This window comes from Gnatocerus cornutus, chromosome 7, assembly GCF_029298725.1.
Source record: "Gnatocerus cornutus isolate USDA-ARS CGAHR chromosome 7, icGnaCorn1.1, whole genome shotgun sequence".
NCBI classification, from domain to species: Eukaryota; Metazoa; Arthropoda; class Insecta; order Coleoptera; family Tenebrionidae; genus Gnatocerus; species Gnatocerus cornutus.
In genome coordinates, this window is record NC_142239.1 from 15,367,467 (window position 1) to 15,385,083 (window position 17,617).

The following is a 17,617-nucleotide window of genomic DNA, read 5'->3' on the forward strand; positions in this document are numbered from 1 at the left end:
ATAGGGATCGATGACTGTCATTTTTACCGATAATCGTAGAAGAAGAAAGTGATTTTAATTATGGGTTAAGCGACGAGAATACTTTCCGCATTCAGATGAAATCATTAGTGTTATTTATAGTCGAAATGGGATTAATTGAAAAACAGTGCTAATGAATGGACGAGGGAATACCCAAAAGACTGGTAGTAATAACGAACAGTTTGTGTTATTAATGAGTAATATTCAAGGAAATAATGGTAGTGTAAACTGGTAGATTCTCAAAATTTTTAAGTCAAGGACGGAGATGATGGATGATGGTATAATATAATCATCGATTCTAAGTCATTATTTCATAAGCGATTCTAGTAACCTTTTTATCTAATTCCGCAAAGAGGATATTATTTTATGATGCAGATACGACGTAATTACAAGATTTAATATGTCAAAACTAAGACTGTTATTATTTGTTGTTATAATAAAGTTGTTAGTTATTTGATAATCAATTTGTATTTGATTGTGAAGCTGCGGTTTCCTTTAATACCACAAATTACTAACTTCATTATGATCATAAAGAAGCACGTAGAGGATCTAATCAATGGGAACAGTTTCAGCGACTCAATCGATCCTTATTCATTCATTCCGTCAAATTCTAAAAACTGAGTTTTGCGGAATCTTTATTTTAATTTGTTAGAAATTCTAAAGAAATATGAATCATGAAAAATTTTTTTTTACATTAAATAATATAAAAACTTGTTAATTATAGTATTTTTAAAGCAAACCGTCAACTTTCTCACTCGCTAATCTTTCTTCTAAATTTCAAAAATGAAATCCTAATCCACAATTAAAATCTCGCGCTCCTGCTGTTCATATAAAATTACAATCATCAATTAATCATACTTATGGTTGGTAATGGTACCAAATGAGGAAATAAACTTCTAATTAGTGGGTGTGAAAACTTTCGATTAAAAACTAGCAATTTAAAATTCTGGTACAAACCACATGCTAATTGCTCCTAAAACATTACATCGCCACTTTCTGTGCAGAAAATGGCGAAACACTTTGAACAAACAGTTAGGAAATTTAAACAAGCCACTTTGAACTTTTTGCTAGTCTTGTCTGCTGAAAGTGAATCTTCTCCCGGTATCCAAACAAATCAATTTTTAAATCTTAGTAATTAGCAGCGAGGTGTAATGTCATGGCCATATGATTAATTACAGTGCGAACTTAAAAACCAAACCAGTCTACGACACTATCATCTGATCAATCAGATGAAATCAATAGGATTTAGCTGTGGTTATTTGGAGGCTTTCATTTCTGCACGAGACCTTGTCCAATTAGTTCGACGTTTTGTTTTCAATGCACATGACATTGTACTTGCTTCAGATTCATTTTCATTTTGTTCTTCTTTCACCTGCGTTTCCGATGTCTCGTCGACGTCGTTAGTGAGTTAACTGGAGCTTGAAATGTGATTTTTATACGATGCCGACGTTATTATTGTTATTTTGTTGACAGAGTGGGAGAAATGCATGATGTGATATTATTAGATATTACACAACATGTTATAGCATGAAGGCAATGATGATTGGTTGATTGATTTATGAGAAATTAAACGGTAAGTTTGCTAGAAAAAATTTTTCTTCTTCGAAATTTATTTTGATGAAATTTATGCATTGGTGACAGGATCTATCCATTTTTCGCGTATATGAGTAATAAATTGAAGTTAATTCTTCGATTGTTGGCTTTTCCATGTCGTGACGATTCCTGCTGTACAATCAATTACACAATAATTGACAAGACGTGACATCCAATTAGCATTATGCTAATATCTTAAGCCGATATTATCTCAAATAATCATTAAAATTGTTTTAATTTTGATTAATTGTGTGGCGGTAGAGAAAACGTCTTCCAGCGATAAAACGAACAGTTTTCACTTGCATCTTCTCTTAGCACCATATCCTGTGTAATTTAATTTTTTATCAAACTGCAAATTTTATTTAATTTTTTGAGTCTGTGCACAGCCTTGTGCAGAACAATTAGTTTTAAATTATTAGCATTACAATGCGAAACTGACAAAATGCTGTAATGTTACACGTGTGAGATAAGAAATCACAACCGGCTAGAAATGGCATTTTATTGACCTTGTCTCGTTAATAACATGACTTTATAATGTGTCTGCGCTTAGATTTTTGTTTTTTTCCTGGTTGGACTATGGGACTCAAAAATCTTTATTTTTGGTTTTTAGTAATTTTTTTTTACACATTTCGGCTCATCTTTCATAGCGAAAGAGCCTCAGAGAATTCACATCTGTGGTCAAACTCGAAATAGGGCGCTAAAATTATTTTTTCTGCAGAGAGTTTAAGCGCTAAATTTAAAATGTCAAACAAAAACTGTCGCATTTGTCAAAAGGTCACCAAACTGTAGGTGCATCAGCCATAAAAACAGAAATTTGATTATAACTTTATGTTTTTCATTATTATATTTTGCGATTTTATCCTAAAAAAATTGTAAGTTGCTTGTTGAGTCATCTATTAATCAAAATTGACATGTATCCATTACAGGTATCTAACTTATCCCTTTCAAATCCTGTTGATTTCTAAATTAGTAAATTATCTACAAGAAAAATGACGTATACATGGCTCTAGATTCGCTGAATAGTATAAACTTGATAGAGAATCGTCATATTAGAACTTCGAAATGTTTATATTTATTTACGCTCCATTCAACAATAAATCTTTTATTTTATTTAACTCAAAAAATGTTAAAGCAAAAAGTGAGCAGTCACATTTATAGGAACTAAAAACTGTTGTAAACAAATACATAACTCTTTGAAAAAAAAATCACTTGAAAAAGCACATGTTAATGTTTATGCATAAATTGCCAATAATCTCCATTTAATAAAACATTAGGAATTATTCGCATATTTTAGATAAACAAATTAAAATGCGGGTACTTTGTAACAATCGTTAATCATTGAATAAATTTAAACATTCCACAATAACAGTTTATTTCTCCCAAAAACACGTTAAATTACGACCGGTACAGTTATCCATTTCCCTAATCAATTTGTCAGACTTTACAATGCACTTCCGCAAGCATTACCCGTTAAAATTTAGTGAGAATCACATTGAAATAGATAATAGTGAATTGTGTCGCATTATTGTTGTTCCCACACTACTATTAAACATTTCTTCACAACAATTAGATGCGTTTTTATTGATTTTGTTGAACAAAAAAAAAGAAAAGAAATAATGCTACTTTGCAGAGCTTTGAATATTTTGCATATTGGTCTACTTTATAATGGTTTCCACTTTCTATAACGAATGTCAAAAGTTCGGAGTCTTTTGGTGGACATTAATTCGATCCTGTTAATGTCCGTTTTTCGAATTTATGGCCAAAACTATTAAGATAACGTTGTCAATAATAATTCTACTTCGCTGAATTTACATGCGAATTCCAAAAATCTCATTTGTAAATTAATAGCCCATAAATCCGTGCTTCCTCATCTGATAAACTATTTTGTCTTGCATTTTGTTAGCACAAATTGTTGCTAAATCTTCACCTTACCTAATTAGCGACGTCTTTTAAAAGTGTTTGCTTTTAATTAATGCAATTTTCATCAATACTTCCCTCACGTGAGCACCTGTCACGACGTAGAACCTTGGATAGATTTTTAAAGTTCAATGGGTTTAAAAGTTACGTCAAGATTGTTCAGAAAATTCTTGTGTTTTGTTAAACTGACCCGATGGCACACTTTAAAATAATCCTCGTTTGGATTTTCTTGTATTTAAATGAAGAACCTCAGGCTAAAATAAATTAAGATTTTAATGAAATTGCGAATGCTACTGTCTCAGACATACGTGATTATATCCGTGTTTTTTTGGAATTTAATGATTCCAAAATTTGTGTTTTTATTGACGTCATGTTTAATTCTACGATATTAAAAATGATTGTTTACGGACGCAGCTCTCGCGTGTCTTTACTAATTTATGGCCAAGTACCAAGTCAACCAAGCTGCCAACTTATATTTATCGAGGGAAAGCCTGATTAAAGTTGGTAACACTTTCACTACCAACTGGATGATGAAAAATTCCTAAATCTGTTTTTGGGGGTACTTTCACTTCGCCACAAAGCCTGAGAGGGTTCTTTCTCAAGAAATTTAAATTAAAAAATTTGCAAGTGTGGGGTTGGCAACACTTTCACTGTCATCTGCGCATAAGCAATTAAAATATTCAATAATGGTCTATTTTTGATATTAAGTTGCTCTAGAACTTTCACTTTCGCTATTTTTTGTGACTTGCTTGTAAATTACATTTTGACATAATAAGTTGGTGAAATTCTATTCAAAAACGAAGATAAGTCACTCGATTTCAAGGACGGTACGGCGCTCTCTCTTTTTGCAAAATTCCAAACTTATTTACATGATAATAAAGTAATAAACCTTGGAAGGAATTTTGTGGCGTCATGAAAATCGCATTATTTTTTTCTCGTTGGTGTGGACATCCTGGAGCACCGCCCATGTATACAGATCCTGAAAAGAAGCAAAAACCTGAAAATTATCAGTGAATCATCATCCGGATCCGTGTGGACTTCTTAATATTCCTCGCGCGATTAACACACAATCGTTTTGGATTTCGAGGATACAAGCGCATAAATCAAATTTAAGAAAAAACTATACGAGGGGCGAAGGTCAGGATTCGGCCAAAGTCAATGTCATGGATGGGTTCAAAAAACGCGTTTTTGCATTTTAGGAGCCCTTGTGGTGGTGGTTCAAAATAACAAGACACGTATCAGTTCATTATTCGATATATTTGCCAATATTAAAACCAACACTCTGTATAATCTTTCTTGCGATTTTTATGCCGCACTCGACGCAGCTTGCCGTGCTGTCACCATTAATATACCGAGCTAAAAATCCCCCAACGAACGCATCTCCAGCTCCATTACTGTCGACAATTTCTCCCGGATTAACTTCAGGGACCTCAAACTCTTGCCAACTGTTATTTTCTAAAACTAAAACAGATCTGCTTCCTCTTGTTACCACAACAATTCGTGACCTATTATCGTGGATTTTATTAATGGTCAATACCACTTCTTTCAGATCATTCGAAGTTGTGTTGTGAAGCCCCCCCCCAAGAGCTCTGAACTCCTGTTAATTTTTCTGTAAGTTGTGAATACGTAAAATTAGCTTACCGTTTCGTTTCCGAAAACTAAAGAGGAGTTTCGGTACAACCGGACCATTTCTTCGGGAAACTTCTTTGCTAAAAATGGCGCCCCTAAGTTGAAGGCGAGAATTTTGTTGTGGAGGAGTTGGGAGATGTCAGTGGAGACACTGATGAAAAATCCCTAAATTTACGGTAAGAGAAGTTCTATTCTGACTCACAGAAAGGTAGACCAGTTGTGCGGCTTCTAGTATTGAGTTGTCTAGGAAAAATGTGCGGGAAACCCCTAAATCCGTAACAAGGGTGCGAGCTTTTTCCCGCAATAATACTGCGACTTTTCCTGTGCTTCCCCGGACTGTCTTTAAATGATCCCCTAATCCTTCGTTTTGTAGCCGTCTCTTAATTACATCCCCATAGTGATCATCCCCTACAGTACCAAAATAGGCGACACCACTACCTGGGGATTTTCTCAGCGCGTTTATCGTCCTAACAGTGTTGGTAACACTGCCTCCAATTTCCTCAATACTCCCCATTCGTATCTCATCAAAAATCGCTCGTTTATTTTCGTCGACAACGTACGCATTGTCTGGCTCCAAGCCATACTTCTGCAGAAATAGGTCATCAACACTGGCCGTGATGTCCATGAGGGGACTCCCCAGACAAACCAAGCGAATGTCTGGAAGAAATAAAAGACTTTCAAATGAAAGTCGGAACAATTGCGGTGGTTGCTTGCAATTCATCACTCGAGTGCTCTCACTATTTGAACTGATGAAAGTGAACTTAAAAGGATAATCTAGTAATCGAAAGAATAACAAAAAAGAATTCGGATGAAAGCGACGGGAGATTCCTTCCTGCACAGGTGTCACGTGTCACGTGACCGTGAACTCTCACTATAGGATGGAATTTAAAAAATGTCGATCGGCTATTGGCCGATAGGAAACCGTAAAAGTAAAAGTACGCTTTTCGTCACATGAAGACTGATAAAAAATAATCACGTGAAGGTGATGGTTGAAGGTTATGTAAACGTGGAGTCGACGAACCTGGCGGCTTTTTAGAAATAGAAACAGATTTGTATTTATATTTTCTTTATAGGTGTTAAACGTTTCAGATTATGCATAATTGGTTTTTAGGCGTTTTCTTGGATTTTTTGCGACGGGCTGAAAAAGTTGTTTGTTGCCTTAGAAGTTTCTCTCGTAATTGGAGACCAAGTAAAAAGGGTCCTAAAAAAAGGATAAAAAAAAAGTGCGCGTGGCGTCGAAGTTCGACTGTATACCGAAGCGCGATCAGTAAATCACGCTCGGTACAGTAAACTAGTCTAAATTAAATTTTGTTTGGATTAAATTTAACCAGATCTGACTCTGTGGATTAAATTAAATTATGTAAATAAATGGTAGGACAATTTAACTAAATTTAGGTTAAAACAAATTTTACTTCGCAAAATTTGACCAAAATTTATTAAACTAAGTTAAAATAAAGTAAAAAAATGACTAAATTTGATTAAATCTGATTCAACATACTTCAGGTTCAATCAATCCCAAAACCAAAACCAAAAGATTAAATTTAAAAAAAAAACAAAGTCACACTAGATTGATCTAATTTGGTGAATTTTACTGAAGTTGATTAAATAAAATACAATAATTCAACTCAACCGATCAGGTTGATTAATGATTATATTCATCAGAATAGACATAATTAGTCAAATATCTCCAAAACTTTCTGTCAAAAATTAAGTACAAAAGGAAAGTGTTAGTTAAAAACCGCTAAGCACCTTAATAATAACAGCTACTAGTTTTTAAATTTGGGAAATGAGCACTAGTTCTTATTTTACCGAAAACACAGTACTTAATTAGACGATAATTAGAAAAATAATTATAGTAAAAGTATCTGGACGTGATGACTCGTAGGTGCTAATCAGAATTGAAATCTCGAAACCTTTCTCTTAAACTCGTATAAAAAGCAACTATTGTATAGACATATTAGACGTAAATTAATAAATTAGAACCATAGGTGGATGAGTAATTAATAAAACAATTTTTGTTTGTTTTATTTCCAGACTATACAAACAATAAAAACTTATGATAAGCTATTAGAGAAGAAAAAGAATGATATAATCCCCACATTGAAAAATCACATGCCTTTTAGCATCGCGTATTTTAAGCTAATGGCTAACCTTTGACTTACGTAAGAACTCGTATAAAATTTCCAATATAAGATGGAATTTTTATGTTTTTTTATTAAAGCTGAACGACACCCAAAAATTCCGAGTTATAAATTATAGCCGATTAAAATTTCGAATGGTTGTCAAAGGGCCAAAATTTTGAAGGTCCGAAGATATTGATGCTCCATATCTCAAAAAGTACGACACATAGAAAGATGCGTTTTTCGCGATCGATATCTCGCTTATTTGCGAAGCTTTAACTTAAGTTATTGGTACACATTTTACGCAGAATTTTACGCAGTTTGCAAAATTGTCCAAATTTTTCCCATTCATCAACAAATAATTGAATTAGAAGCGATTGAATTTTCGGACAGTGAATTTTAAAATTCGTAAATCGAAATTTATAAGGACAAATAAAAAGATGCGTACTTAATTCGGAAAGCGACATTTGTTTTATAATGTCCGCTTAGCTTATTGCAATAGTAATTGCTCATAAAATTCTAAGTGCCAGGAAAATCCTGTTAATAAATTAATATCCAGGGTTTTCCAAAAGGATCTTATAAATAAATTTTGTAAAATTAAAAATCACCTTGAAGTACGTTTGTCTCCATCTGACTTTTTTCTTGCTTGACTCCAACTGGAACTAATGGGCCCTTCGAACACATTTTTGGCTACTTGACCACAATTTAACTTTCACAGAGATTGAGGTTAGATTACCTGTTAAACCAGATGTATTATTAGTTGCATACCATATAACCGTAAAATTAAAAAACAAACACTTTTTACTCCTGAACGATCAATTAAATTTTTTTAATCATCAAAGTTAATTTACCTCTTAATTAAAACATTCTTTTTACGCCCAATTTTCTAAGTTTTCGAAGTTAACTCATTTGACATCTGCCTGTCATCTGTCAGAAGAACGTCAATCGCCATTTTATCCAACTTCGCGATTGTGTTGTCGGAACGGTATGAAGTTATATATTTATTAAAATTTGAATTTTACACATTCTCAAACGGAATTGTTTCATTTTCAGGTGCGATGGTCGAACTAAATTGCCCGCTATGCTGCACAGAGACGTTCACTTCACCTTCTTCTTTAAAGTGTCACCTACTTAATATTTTAGAGAAATTACTATGTCCAGTGTGCAATTTAAAATTCGATAAATTAGAAGAACTAGCTGAACACTTGGATAGTGATTGTGGAAGCAATTTAGATGAAGTAAATCATTTAAATGAGAGTGAAAAATCGACAGAGGAAGATGAGACTGGGGGTGCAGTAGAAGATAGTATTTTAGCTAGAGCTTTATTGCAATCTGAGGAAGTCAAAGAGGAAGAGAATGCTGCAGAGACACAGTATTATTGCCAGAGTTGTGATGTACATCTCATTGATATTAATGCTCATCTGCGTGAGTTTCATGAAGACCAAGAAATTGTTGTGGTATTTATGTTTTTTACTCTTTTAGACCTAAAATATAAAAAAGAAACTTAATTTTAAGAAGAGAATATCTATTTTAGTAAAATGAGGGTTTTTTACATGAACGTCTTCAATGTTTGTTGTGTCATTTTTTTGGAATTTATCGCATTGATTCTTTAAAAACTTCCTCAATTAGTAAAATCTTTCTTTTATTTTAACTTTTATTTCAACACTTTGGTCCTTTCAGGAAGACATCGTTGTGGACCACAGCGTCGAGCCCCCCTCAGTTTCCTCAAAAGAAATCACCTACGTCATAGTCAACTACTCCGACCAATCTGAAGGCGAAGAACCCGAAAAAGAGGAACCAGTAATTGAAAACGTTAAAGATAAAGACGGTCGTTTGTACACTCGAAAATTTGTAAAAATCGACAAATTCTGGCTCCTTGAGTCGCAGGCTAACGAAACACCAAATGACGTTGAAGAGGAACCAAAGAACAAAGACCCCATTCAAATTACTCTTTGTCAAACTTGTAATGCTTATTTTCCGAACAACGAGCCCCACGTGTGTGAGGAGAAGACTGGAAAGAGACTTCACAAGTGTGAAACATGCAATACCACATTCCCCACTTTTAAGTCTCTGCGACTTCACCGAAGAATGCACGAGCCGATTAAAAGTCGAGAGGTTGATGCCCCGGCGGAGAGCGAGACTAGACAAATGTTTGTGTGTAAAATATGTTATAAAACTTACGATAAGGAGTACGAGGAAGTACACATGACCTCGCATCGTGCGAATAATGAGTACAACTGCGAAATTTGTAACAGAAAGTTTTTCACTAAACTCAACTTAGAAATGCACGTCAAGGCTCATACCAACAGGAAGAAGTTCACTTGCTCGTACTGCAAGAAGTCTTTTGTAACGTACGATGCTCTGAACGACCACTTGGTGAACCAGTGTCAAAAGAGACCTTACGCGTGTCAGTACTGTGGTCGGAGGTTCACTAGACCCCACGAAAAAGTCAAACATGAGAGGATCCACACCGGGGAAAAGCCTCATATTTGTGATATCTGTGGCAAAGCCTTCAGAGTGAGCTACTGTCTGACTTTACACTTAAGAACCCATTCGGGTACAAGACCGTACCAATGTAAACATTGCGGGAAAAAATTCAAATCACACAGCGTTTACAATCATCACTTGTTAACACACTCGGACGTAAGGGCCTACAAGTGCCCTTACTGCCCTAAGGCTTTTAAAACCAGCGTGCAGTTAGCAGGGCACAAAAACAGTCATATTAAACCTTTCGCTTGTACTCAATGCAACCGGCCGTTTGCGTCTCTTTACGCGGTGCGAGCCCACATGGAGTCCCATAAAAGACAAAACAATTTAAAATACGAGTGTTATGTTTGTGGGGCTCTATACTCCCGCGCGTTTGCTCTAAAAGACCACTTGAAGGAACAGCATGAGAACGATCCAAGAGCCAAGGCTGAGGTGACGAAAATTGCGGAAGAAATGGAGGCCACGAACTCCATCATGGTCAATGAAGAAGATATCATTTTGGGGTTGGACGCGTCTTCTGGTATTATTATAGAAAATGAAAGAGAATAAATTGTTTGTACCTGTTTCTGTGGTTTTATTTGACCTAGTATACTTATCAAATTTCTGATAAAGGGTCACGTTAAAGCACAAACAACGGAAACTTTAACGGTCAGTTGAAGAATGTACCCTCAAAGCGATGTTTATGTATAATATCTACAAAATAGTGCGCCGGAACCGCCTCGAAAGAAGCCAATATCAAATTTCATTTAACGAAACTACTTTTTTATTACCAAGACATGGTAGTTATAGCCAGAAATGTAAGTATTATTATAAACTAGCAGAGTGTGAAATGTGATGGTTTTGATAACCAGTCATTAACATTTTTTGTGCCTTGACAAATATTGATGGTTTTATAAGAAACATGATTTTAGTGTCCCTCAATAAAACTTATTAACTTTTTGTCTCATTTGAAATTCTGCACATTGTCTTGTCACAACCTCTAAACTGTTTGCACTGAGCCTTGGCCCACTCGCATTACGCATGAAAAACAGTTTTTTAAGGAAATCACGAGTATCGGAAAATCGGTAATTAGCTGTGCATTGACACGTTTTTGTATTTCAGCTGGGACTGTGTGTTATGTCGCGCATTCTAATAAGTACTCAGTTCAAATTCAAGGCCGGATTTTACGTTATAATAAAAGTTGAAAAAGGCAAAACCAAAATTTTTAATTAAACACACCAAAAAAAACACAAAATGGCAATAAAAAAAGAATTTTTTATGATTGAACGTGTTAATATTAAAGTTATTCGGCAAATATACAATTGTAGAATATTGTCAGAACTCATTAGACAGATATGATAATACTAAAATGCAAATATTTTTGTTTGACCATGCAAATAATAGACGAAATTCCAAGACTCTGACCGAGGACTGTAATTAGTTTAATTAGTAATTAGACACTAACATTTATACATAAGATATTAAACAGAGTTGTTAAGTTTTTTCAGTTAGTTTTTACGGCTCTCATCGAGGAAATTATTGCTTTTTTCATTAAATAATCCTTTCCGATTAAGACAAAGCCGAAAAATTACTGAAAATCTGTTCGAATTTTTGTTGAAATCGCTTATAAAATGTACCGATAGATAGTATTCTGATAACTGTATTTAACAATGCTGCTACATGTAATTAGAATGCGCGTGGTGTCCTTGGAGAAGGTTTAACTCTCCCATGAATGTAATTAGTGCCATTGATGACTTTTATCGAGAAAAAATCGCGTGAAATGAGCCCAAAACAAATTATTTCGAGGATTTAAAAAAAATTCAGAACAATATTACTTTCTTCATATAACGAATATAGTCATAAAATTCTGTTTTTTTTTTTAATTTTGTTGGCCTTAAAAGTTTTTGCACTTAAAAATAATACAATAGCCTATAAACTCTGTTTATTTTGTCGAAATTAAATGTGGATTGGAAATTCTAAATATACCAATTCTATCGTTCTCAGATTTTTTTTTGTCTGGTATTGTCAATAATTTTTGGATTCCAAATTTTTTAAAGAACTGTTTTTCAGTGTCCAAATTTCAACTTCATTATTATAAATTATTTAAAAATGAAATACAATTTCTTGCTTTTTTAGCAGCTTTCAGAAGAACCTTTTTGAGTCTACACATGTTAAACTAGAAGAATTTCTTGGGATCTTTCTTGAACATACACGTCGCCATAGCTTTCTGGCATTAAATTACACAGGTTTTCACACTGTTGTGGTCACCAATACAAATTAAATTAATAAGAATGAACGTTGACCCGATTTCAATTCACGTAAAACAATAGCATCACTGTAAAAACCAATGGCAATAAATATCGAAAGGAAATTTTAATGAAATTCTTAACATTTCAACAATGTGATAACAGTTACATTTACAGGAAATGATTAATTGAGCTGTATATCACTCAAAAGTTTTCCATTTTTGGTCGAGTTTTTCTATTAAAGTGTGTCAATCTCTTCACCTGATTTCCACATCGCGACATTGAATAAAATTCGCGATTTTGTGGAAAATCAGTATGAGTATTTGAATTTCTCAAGAATTTTTATCATGGGATTTCAATCGATAAAACGCAAACAATCCATTATAATAGTGTCAATTGATATCAGGTAATTATTTTTATTTTTGTTCTGAACATCTCGTTCAAGAGAAATCCGTTGACCTTTAAGTCTATAAGTAATATAAAGCGAAGCACGTCAAGTTAAACGTTTTCAGTACAGTGAAGTTGTTTCACCTGGCTAATTGATAATTCGAACGTGTTTTGGCGGCAAACATTGAAAGTTTTGTATAAGCAACATTGGCAATGAACCAAGAGCATTCGAAATATAAATAATAGAGTTCAAAGAAGTTTAGTGGAAAAGGTTAAAAAATTAAGACTACAATGTTGTCAGGATGGAAACTGCACGTCTCCAAATGTACGTATTTTTTTACACATTTTTTTATCACTAGGATAACAAAAATGTTAGATTATAATAGCACAGGTTTACCTGATTTTAATTAAAAATATCAATGCCAATTTATTGAAGGCGATTGGTTTTTCTATCATCTCATTTAATTTTAACAAAATCCAATTACGGAAAAAAAATTGTGGTCGCTTTATGAAATTACTTCTGAAATTTCAAGAATTTTCTGTGAAATTGAAAGCCAGTATTGCGCAACACGAAATAATTTGAAGGTACTAGAAAGTCTTAGCGCCACTTGTGCAGACGGTAATCACAGTAATTTGTGAGGTCTATAGCGACAAAAGTGCACTTTCGCTGGAAAGGTGCGAAATTTAATTTTTCGTTAAATAATGCGGTTTGATTTTTATTTTGAAATTTGTTTTGGTAATTTTGTTTTGTTGACTGAAAATGCATTAAAAATTTCCTGTTTTTATACTTTTATCTAATTTATACTGTAATTTAGCGTTTTATGAAGTCTGGTAAATGTCCAAATTATACAAATTTCTGTATTGAGGAAATATTTTTCCTATTCTGTATTTGAAGATCCTTTAGAAACAATTACAGGTAATTAGAAACTTTAAAAATGTAAAAACAAATTTGCGATGAATGAATCGACCAAAATATGACCTGCATTATTTCAACCTTTAGATAAAAAATTATCGCTGAAATTTATTATTACTATTAGTGTCAACTCAGCAAAAGTTTAACTTCCTCGCAAATAGTGAAAAAAATTGTGACTTGATTAAAAACAATTGTTTTTTTCCAACGATTCGTTGTTGGGTTTATTGAAGTGAAAGAGTTTTATTGCATTCCTATAGGTAAAACAATGAACACAAATACGCATAACAAAGTAAAATAGTTGTGTTGCTATTCTCAGTAATCTATTAAAATGCAAATTATTTTTACTGTAGGTACATCTTTAAGAAATCAAGATTTGTTACGTATCCATCACTGGAAAGTCCAAAGGTCGAATAGTCTGTATTTACATTCTGCAAAACCTACAAGCAGGCGTTTATAAAAAAATATACATTTGCACTAGAAACCTCCACACGAAACCAGTAATGACCCGTAGAAAATTGTACAGAGTTCGGAAAGTGCCACTGTAATTATTTATTAAAATGATTCGAGCAATGGACTGTAATTATTCACAGTAATTGCTACTTACAAAGAATGCAGGAAATTTCAAAACGGGATTTCAGGCCTGACGTAGAAAAATTAAAAAGGTAATAATTCTCGAACACGTTACAATCCCATAATATTTATTTAAACAGTCTAATGTCGTAAGTTAATATTTAATTACAACCAAATAAATAATTTAGTCTGATTTTTGACAATTAGTAAGGTCGCATTATTTTTTCATACGCCCATTAAAGTTTAATAAGACATTAAATAAGCTCCACATGCGCTCATTGTCTTAACGTGGTTTAGTTGACGTCATTTAGTACCCAATAAGAATTCTTCTTTAAGTAATAAAATCTGTCAAGTAAATCAATGATAATTCCTTTTGATCGATAAGCTGTTTGTTCGGTATGATAAAAGACTTGGGAAGGAATTAGATGTGATTCTACTGCTTATCGATAAACAATATCGAAAGTGTAATTAAAGGAAAAATTCAAATTAATATTGCAAATCCTCTAACAGGATTAAGAGACGATAGTTTATCTTGTGAGACTAATAAAGCTTTTAGTTCAGTTTGTTTGTGTTTTATGCTGGGAAAAATATGACGGATTTTCATACAATAGATTTATTCATGGTCATGTCTTGATAATAAAATAGTCTCAGCAATAACATTTAACTTATCATTGAATACAAGAATTTTTAATTTTCGCTTGAACGATCAAAATCGATGTTGTTTATGTAGCAAGACTTTGAAGAAGTGCATACAGCATTCTACTCGTGGCAAGGTCGAAAATTATGATTATAATTATATTCTAACATTTTATTTTGAATTGTTTTTTTAATCTTGAAACTCATGAATCCATTAGATACCTTTAATTGAGATTTCTTTTACTGTTCAGTGTTTATCATCCCCCACCGTTACATTCTGGGCATTATGGGTTTCCTGGCCATAGTAAATGCCTACACCATGAGAGTCACCCTTTCCGTGGCCATCACTGAAATGGTGGAGCCCATTGCTGCCTCAATTCACCACGACCCGGATGCCTGTATGGGCTCTCTCTCCAACTCTTCTACCATAACAGTACGATCTTTTTACTCAGCTCTCCCAAATTAACCCACTTTTACAGAACTCGGATAGACTCTACCCATGGTCAAGCAAACAACAAGGTCTCATTCTCAGCTCCTTCTACTGGGGTTACGTCATAACTCACATTCCTGGTGGAATAATTGCTGAAAGATTCGGCGGAAAGTACGCTCTTGGACTGGGTATTCTATGTACCGCGATTTTCACTTTTATAACTCCATGGGTGATCTACGCCACTGATGGAAACTGGGGATGGGTGATTTTTGTGCGTGTTTTTGAAGGCTTGGGTGAAGGTACCACTTTTCCAGCTTTAAATGTGTTATTAGCTAAGTGGGTACCACTTCACGAACGTTCCAAAATCGGAACCCTTGTGTTTGCTGGGAGTCAAATTGGGACAGTTGTGGGGAATGCTCTCAGTGGCGCACTTATAGCTTCGACTCAAGACTGGGCGAGTGTCTTTTATGTTTTTGGGGCTTTAGGAATATTCTGGGTGTTTCTTTGGATGGCGCTTTGTTACCCCGATCCTGAGACGCACCCTTTTATTACTGAGAAGGAAAAGAATTATCTCCGTAAACATATTGGTGAGTACTCGTACCCTCCGATTTTGTCTAAAAGTTTTTTGTAGTAAACGTTACCAGGAAAAAGAGAGTAGTACCATGGACCGCTATCCTCACATCTTTTCCAGTTTGGGCACTCATTGTAGCTCAAATTGGGCACGATTGGGGCTTCTTCACCATGGTCACTGATTTACCAAAATACATGAAGGACGTTCTAAAATTCAACGTGGCGGAAAACGGGATTTGGTCCTCTGTCCCTTACATTTTCATGTGGTTGGTATCGATGTCTTCAGGGTGCATCTGCGACCATCTCATCAAAAGAAAATACATGACTGTTACAGTAGCCAGAAAAGTTTTCACCACCATTGGTACCTATAAATTAAATTTATTAAGTACAGTAAAAACCCTTTTTTCTAGCATCGATGGGCCCTGCAATTTTCATTATAGCAGCCTCTTATTCTGGTTGCGACCGAGACCTTGCCGTGGCTATGTTTACTATCGCTATGAGTTTTATGGGTACTTTTTATTGCGGAATGAAAGTAAACGCTTTGGATTTAGCGCCCAACTTTGCTGGTACTCTCATGGCAATTGTTAACGGTATCGGTGCTATTACCGGTATTATAGTACCATATCTAGTTGGAGCATTGACGGAAAACGTAATTGTACCCATTATACAGGGTAGTACCAACTAATTATTTTTTGTAGCATACTCTTCTGGAATGGAGAACGGTGTTTTGGATCGCTTTCGGTGTTTTTCTTATCACTAGTTTAATCTTTATCGTCTTTGCTAGTGGTGAAGTACAACCTTGGAATTCTACAGAAGAAGATAATGTAAAAAGCGATCAAAAAGAAATGTCGGCGAAGGAGGTAGTAACGGAAAAGTGTTGATCTCTGATACCCAAGAACAAAGGGACTTATTTATTGTATCTTTAGAAGTGTGTTTGTGATTCAGGAATTAAAATGTGATAGTTCTGATGGAGGTGATAATGATAAGCGTGTTGTTGAGCAACATTTTGACAATAAAATTGCATTGCAGCTTGTATTGTCTTTTTGCAATAGTTTTGATAATGCAAGTGGCTTTGTATCATCGGTGCTTTTTATGATTCTTGGAAATTTGATGAGTTTTTTGATAATATGGGGCTATCTGTTGAGATTATGAAAATTCTTGAGTACCAACTTCCAAAGTGCATATTGAAATGTAGAGCTTCAGGGCGATGAAAAATAGAAGCTTTGTCCAAATCGCTTAATTTGAACTTTTAAATTCCGAATTATCAAAAAAAAAAATTTGATAATCTTTGTTTGCTCAGCTCGAATAAGTACCTCCCAATATTTTCGGATAAAAAATCACTTTATTATCAATAATTTATCATTCCGATCTATAGATCACATTTTTGATGATATTTGATTAAATATTATTTATCTTATATAATTTAAAAAGATGGAACCTATGGAGCTTTAATTCGATGAGAGCGATGATAATTTTAAATCTGACCACATCTGTTTCTTGAACAAAAGTGACTCTTCTCATTAAAAGATTGCATAACTATTTTCAATGGCATCTAAAATCATAATCGTACAACTCAATTATTCAAATCTGGAAAATACTTACATGAAATGACTCCTACATGTAATTAAACTTTATATTTGAATTCTTATTGTATATTATTTTTTATTATCACGCTTGAAGTTATAATGACCGGAAAGTTGCGTTGCTTGTTTACTCTGCAAATATTATTAAAAAATATTTCGCCAAGACATTCAAATATTCAGATTTTGATCTAATTAAAATAGTGACTGGCAAAACTAATCTGTTTGTCCACACCTGAATTGAATTTCTCTTGACGACAACGTGGGCTAAATCGTAAAGATGAAAAATGCACGCACAAAACTAAGAAAAACGGTTCGAACAATGGAAATTAGTTCCATTAAGTCATCGGAAAAACCTTCGTAATCCGTAGAAACTCGGATCTCAACATTGCATCTTTCACAACCTGTTATTGAACATCATTTTCATCTTATCTAGGTGAACATCACTGCATTTTTTATTTTCTTGATTAATACGCGTCGACCAAATGACCCAGTTCGGTACAAGTACATGTATGTGATATTTAGATGATTTTGCAATGAAT

General features: G+C 34.0%; 3 protein-coding genes across 5 annotated transcripts; 2 read left to right on the top strand and 1 right to left on the bottom strand.

The window, feature by feature from the left end:
- Positions 1-4,766: 4,766 nt before the first annotated feature.
- On the bottom strand, positions 4,767-8,217 carry LOC148171512 (uncharacterized). The gene is made up of 5 exons (XM_088041528.1): positions 8,129-8,217; positions 7,886-8,013; positions 5,360-5,814; positions 5,170-5,322; positions 4,767-5,125 (listed from the first exon to the last, which is right to left on the bottom strand). The coding sequence occupies exons 2-5, from the start codon at positions 7,959-7,961 to the stop codon at positions 4,775-4,777; spliced, it is 1,035 nt and encodes a 344-aa protein (XP_087897654.1). The 5' UTR covers positions 7,962-8,013; positions 8,129-8,217; the 3' UTR covers positions 4,767-4,774.
- LOC148171513 (uncharacterized) lies at positions 8,206-10,326 on the top strand. The gene is made up of 3 exons (XM_088041527.1): positions 8,206-8,262; positions 8,331-8,734; positions 8,958-10,326. The coding sequence occupies exons 2-3, from the start codon at positions 8,336-8,338 to the stop codon at positions 10,311-10,313; spliced, it is 1,755 nt and encodes a 584-aa protein (XP_087897653.1). The 5' UTR covers positions 8,206-8,262; positions 8,331-8,335; the 3' UTR covers positions 10,314-10,326.
- A 94-nt stretch (positions 10,327-10,420) lies between these two features.
- On the top strand, positions 10,421-16,528 carry LOC148171514 (dietary and metabolic glutamate transporter-like). Of its 3 annotated transcripts, none has more exons than XM_088040921.1 (6): positions 10,421-10,561; positions 14,747-14,928; positions 14,975-15,512; positions 15,557-15,856; positions 15,906-16,144; positions 16,194-16,528. In XM_088040921.1, exons 1-6 carry the CDS (start codon positions 10,441-10,443, stop codon positions 16,374-16,376), a joined length of 1,563 nt encoding a protein of 520 aa, XP_087897047.1. In that variant the 5' UTR covers positions 10,421-10,440; the 3' UTR covers positions 16,377-16,528. The 3 variants fall into 3 exon arrangements, with proteins under 3 accessions (XP_087897047.1, XP_087897048.1, XP_087897049.1); XM_088040922.1 differs by lacking the exon at positions 10,421-10,561 and adding an exon at positions 12,329-12,701; XM_088040923.1 differs by lacking the exon at positions 10,421-10,561 and adding an exon at positions 13,690-13,951.
- The last annotated feature ends 1,089 nt before the right edge of the window (positions 16,529-17,617 follow it).